General features: G+C 39.5%; 1 protein-coding gene across 1 annotated transcript; it reads left to right on the top strand.

The window, feature by feature from the left end:
* Window positions 1-411: 411 nt before the first annotated feature.
* Window positions 412-3265, top strand: LOC118029549 (G-type lectin S-receptor-like serine/threonine-protein kinase At2g19130). The gene has a single exon (XM_035033454.2). It carries the CDS (start codon window positions 539-541, stop codon window positions 3014-3016), a length of 2478 nt encoding a protein of 825 aa, XP_034889345.1. The 5' UTR covers window positions 412-538; the 3' UTR covers window positions 3017-3265.
* The last annotated feature ends 828 nt before the right edge of the window (window positions 3266-4093 follow it).

The raw sequence follows: 4093 nt of genomic DNA, 5'->3' as shown, positions 1-4093 counted from the left end.
GGTTTACTTTGATTTTCATTTTCTAATAAGGTTTTTTTAAGTGATTTTTCTATGATTTAAAATAATTAAAAAAACACTTAAAAAAATTAATTTCATATTTTTTTTTAGACACACAAGTTACGAGAAATAAAAATATTATAGATGTTTCTAGAGATCAAAGAAAGCACGGTTGACTTCATGTTCAAAACAACAATCTCGTAAGTTTCATTGGCAAATGATTACGATGATTACGGAGTAAGAGAGCGTTTGATATTATGTTTGAAAATTTTTTTTTTAATTTTTTTTTTTATTTTAAATTAATATTTTTAAATAATTTTGATATATTAATTTTAAAAATAATTTTTTAAAAATAAAAAATATTATACATATATTTTTTTAAACTTCAAAATAATTACTACCACAACCATATTTTGAAACACTATTCTAAACACGCTGAGACAAAGTCTTGTTTTCTCTCTCTCAGGCTCCATAAAATCGGCTGTGCATTTTTACACCTTGAAAATCTCAAACTTACCTGCAAAATACCTTAGCAGCAGCCATGGATGTCAGAAACAATCCATGGATCATGCCTTTTGTTATTTTCATATGCTTTTCTCTCAAGCCCCATGTCTCCCTTGGAGCTGATACAATCTCTGCAAACAGCTCTCTTTCTGGAGACCAAACTATTGTCTCAGCAGGAAAAGTCTTTGAACTTGGTTTCTTCAAGCCAGGTAACTCCTCAAACTACTACATAGGCATGTGGTATTATCGAGATAAGGTGTCTACACAGACCAGGGTTTGGGTGGCAAATAGAGAGACACCTGTTTCTGATAGATTTTCTTCGGAGTTAAGAATATCTGATGGGAATTTAGCTCTCTTTAATGAGTCCAAGATCCTAATTTGGTCCACAAATTTGAGCTCTAGTAGCTCTAGATCTGTGGAAGCAGTACTTGGTAATGATGGAAATCTAGTTTTGAGAGATGGGTCTAATCCATCAGTGTCACCACTATGGCAGTCTTTTGATTTTCCAGCTGATACATGGCTGCCCGGTGCTAAGGTTGGATTGAGCAAAATCAACAATAGGAACACACGTCTCGTTTCATGGAAAAGCAAAGATAATCCTGCACCCGGTCTTTTCTCTCTTGAGCTAGACCCAAATCATAGTCAATATTTGATCTTCTGGAAGAGGTCTAAACAGTATTGGACCAGTGGAGAATGGAATGGACAGATTTTCAGCTTAGTTCCTGAAATGAGATTGAATTATATCTACAACTTTAGTTATGTTAGCAATGTTAATGAGAGCTATTTCACCTATTCAATGTACAACAGTACAGTCATATCTCGGTTTGTGATGGATGATGGCGGGCAGATTCAACAGCTAACATGGTTGGAGAGTACCAAGTCATGGTTTTTGTTCTGGTCTCAACCAAAGACGCAATGTGAGGTGTATGCTTACTGTGGGGCTTTTGGAAGCTGTAATGCGAAATCACAGCCTTACTGCCACTGCCCGAGAGGTTTCAAACCGAAATCGACGGGGGACTGGTATTCGGAGGTTTTTTCTGGGGGATGTGAGAGGGCAACAAATCTGCAGTGTGGGAATTCTAGTGTTGTTAATGGGAAGAGTGACAGATTTTTCCCAAGTTACAATATGAAGTTGCCTGCAGATGCACAGGTAGTGGCAGCTGGGAGTGCACAGGAATGCGAATCAACTTGCTTGAAGAATTGCTCTTGTACTGCCTATGCTTTTGATGGTGGTCAGTGCTCAGCTTGGTCCGGCGATCTATTGAATATGCAGCAGCAACTTGCAGATGGCACAGGTGGAAAATCTATCTATATCAGGCTTGCAGCTTCTGAGTTTTCAAGTTCTAAGAATAATAAAGGAGCAGCTATTGGCGGTGCTGCGGGCTCAGTGGTGATAGTGTCTCTCCTCGCCCTTGTTCTGTTCATTTTCTTGAGAAGGAGAAAAACAGTCAAAATGGGCAAAGCAGTAGATGGTTCACTGATGGCTTTTGGATACAGAGATTTACAGAGTGCGACGAAGAATTTCTCTGAGAAACTGGGGGGAGGAGGTTTTGGTTCTGTTTTCAAAGGGGTGTTGCCTGATACTACTGTCATAGCTGTAAAGAAGCTTGAAAGCATCAGCCAGGGAGAGAAGCAGTTCCGCTCAGAAGTCAGCACTATCGGGACAATCCAACACGTCAATCTGGTTCGCCTTCGTGGGTTCTGCTCGGAGGGAAATAAGAAGCTGTTGGTCTATGACTACATGCCCAATGGTTCTCTTGATTCCCTTCTTTTCAGTGAGAAAAACACGAAGGTCTTAGACTGGAAAACCAGGTACAGTATTGCTTTGGGGACAGCTAGAGGATTGAACTATCTCCATGAGAAATGCAGGGACTGTATCATACACTGCGATATAAAGCCTGAGAACATCCTTTTAGATGCTCAGTTTTGCCCAAAAGTGGCTGATTTTGGCCTGGCAAAGCTCGTCGGCCGGGATTTTAGCAGGGTGCTGACAACCATGAGAGGTACAAGAGGCTATCTAGCTCCAGAGTGGATTTCAGGAGTGGCTATAACAGCCAAAGCAGACGTTTACAGTTATGGAATGATGATTTTTGAAGTTGTATCAGGGAGGAGAAACTCTGAGGAATCTGAAGATGGGAAAGTGAAGTTCTTCCCAAGTTATGCTGCAAACCAAATCAATCAAGAGGACGGTGACATCCTTAGCTTGTTGGACCACAGGTTGGAGGGTGATGCTGATCTTGAAGAGCTAACAAGAGTCTGTAAAGTTGCTTGCTGGTGCATCCAAGATGAAGAAACCCAAAGGCCATCAATGGGCCACGTAGTTCAGATCCTCGAAGGGGTTGTGAGCGTGAATCCACCTCCAACTCCAAGATGTCTCCAAGTGTTTGACAGCGAGGAGAACATAATTTTCTTCACAGAATCATCCTCCAGCCAAAGTTCACAGGCACAGAGCCACACCTCAACTGCTTCTACTCAGACTAAGAACACCACATCAAACAAAAGTCCCAAGTCTTAAAAAGAGAACCAAAGAAGGACGCTGAGAAATCTGGTTCAGGTAACTGTAATGCTGCTATTATATTTGAGAATGCAAGAGTCATAGTTAATTGTAATAGTTAGTTTTTTTTCTTCTCTGTACATGTTTTGTACCTTATTTGAAGGCTAGTTTCAAAGTTCTCTGAGAGGCAAAATCCTAGTACTGTTGTAAAAGCCTTTCTTCTTATATAATCTCCAAAGCTATGGCATGTTTCATGCTTCATGACATCAACTTGACATAGCTAAATGTGTATATAATCTATGACTAAGGCAAGCAGCAGCTATTTTCAAGTCTAATCAGACCTTTACATCCTCAATCCATTTCAGAATTGCAAATCCTCCAAGAACAAGGTGGTGCTATCCAGTAAATTGTATTTCAAAGAAAGATTTTAATATCTTAAGCATTACTTGTCCACAAACTACTTTTTCATTCATTACTACATAACATCAGCAAGATCGAACCTGGGATCTTGCCCTGAAACCATACAATCTAAAATTTGATCACTAATGAGGAAGACTTGGATGGTCCAGCACACCAATGAAGAATCTAGCTTCAAAAGTCCAACCCACCCACATGCATGTGAAAATGATATCCTTTTCTTTGTTTCTTTCTTAGAACTTAAAAGAGCTACAAATTGGTTACCTGAGTTGGAGGGAGAGCCTTGACTTGGGACCAAGAATCTGTTAATTGTGTGCGAAGCAGAAGACCTTATTGATACAAATGCAGGGTGAACAAAAACAGTCAACAACGGAAAGAAAGCTGTCCTCAATTGACTGGCATTGACCCAGCATGCATGGATACAAATGAACTTGCAATTTAATTTGGAGAAACTTAACAATTTGATCACCTAATTGTATTATCTATTCAACATTTCAATGAAAAGAAACAGAGGGAAATAGCAATAGAGATATAGGAGAGGAATTTCTAGTTTTACAGTGGAAAACCTCCAGAACTGCATGTTATAGGGACATCAACAACAGCGATTGTACAAACTGAAACTAACTCTTCTTCCGTGGGGTTGTTGTATACTTTCTGTTTCTTAATACCTACAAAAGGGGC

Source organism: Populus alba, chromosome 19 (genome assembly GCF_005239225.2).
Source record: "Populus alba chromosome 19, ASM523922v2, whole genome shotgun sequence".
NCBI classification, from domain to species: domain Eukaryota; kingdom Viridiplantae; phylum Streptophyta; class Magnoliopsida; order Malpighiales; family Salicaceae; genus Populus; species Populus alba.
The sequence above is the reverse complement of the archived record's forward strand: the minus strand, read 5'-3'. Positions and strand labels throughout refer to the sequence as shown.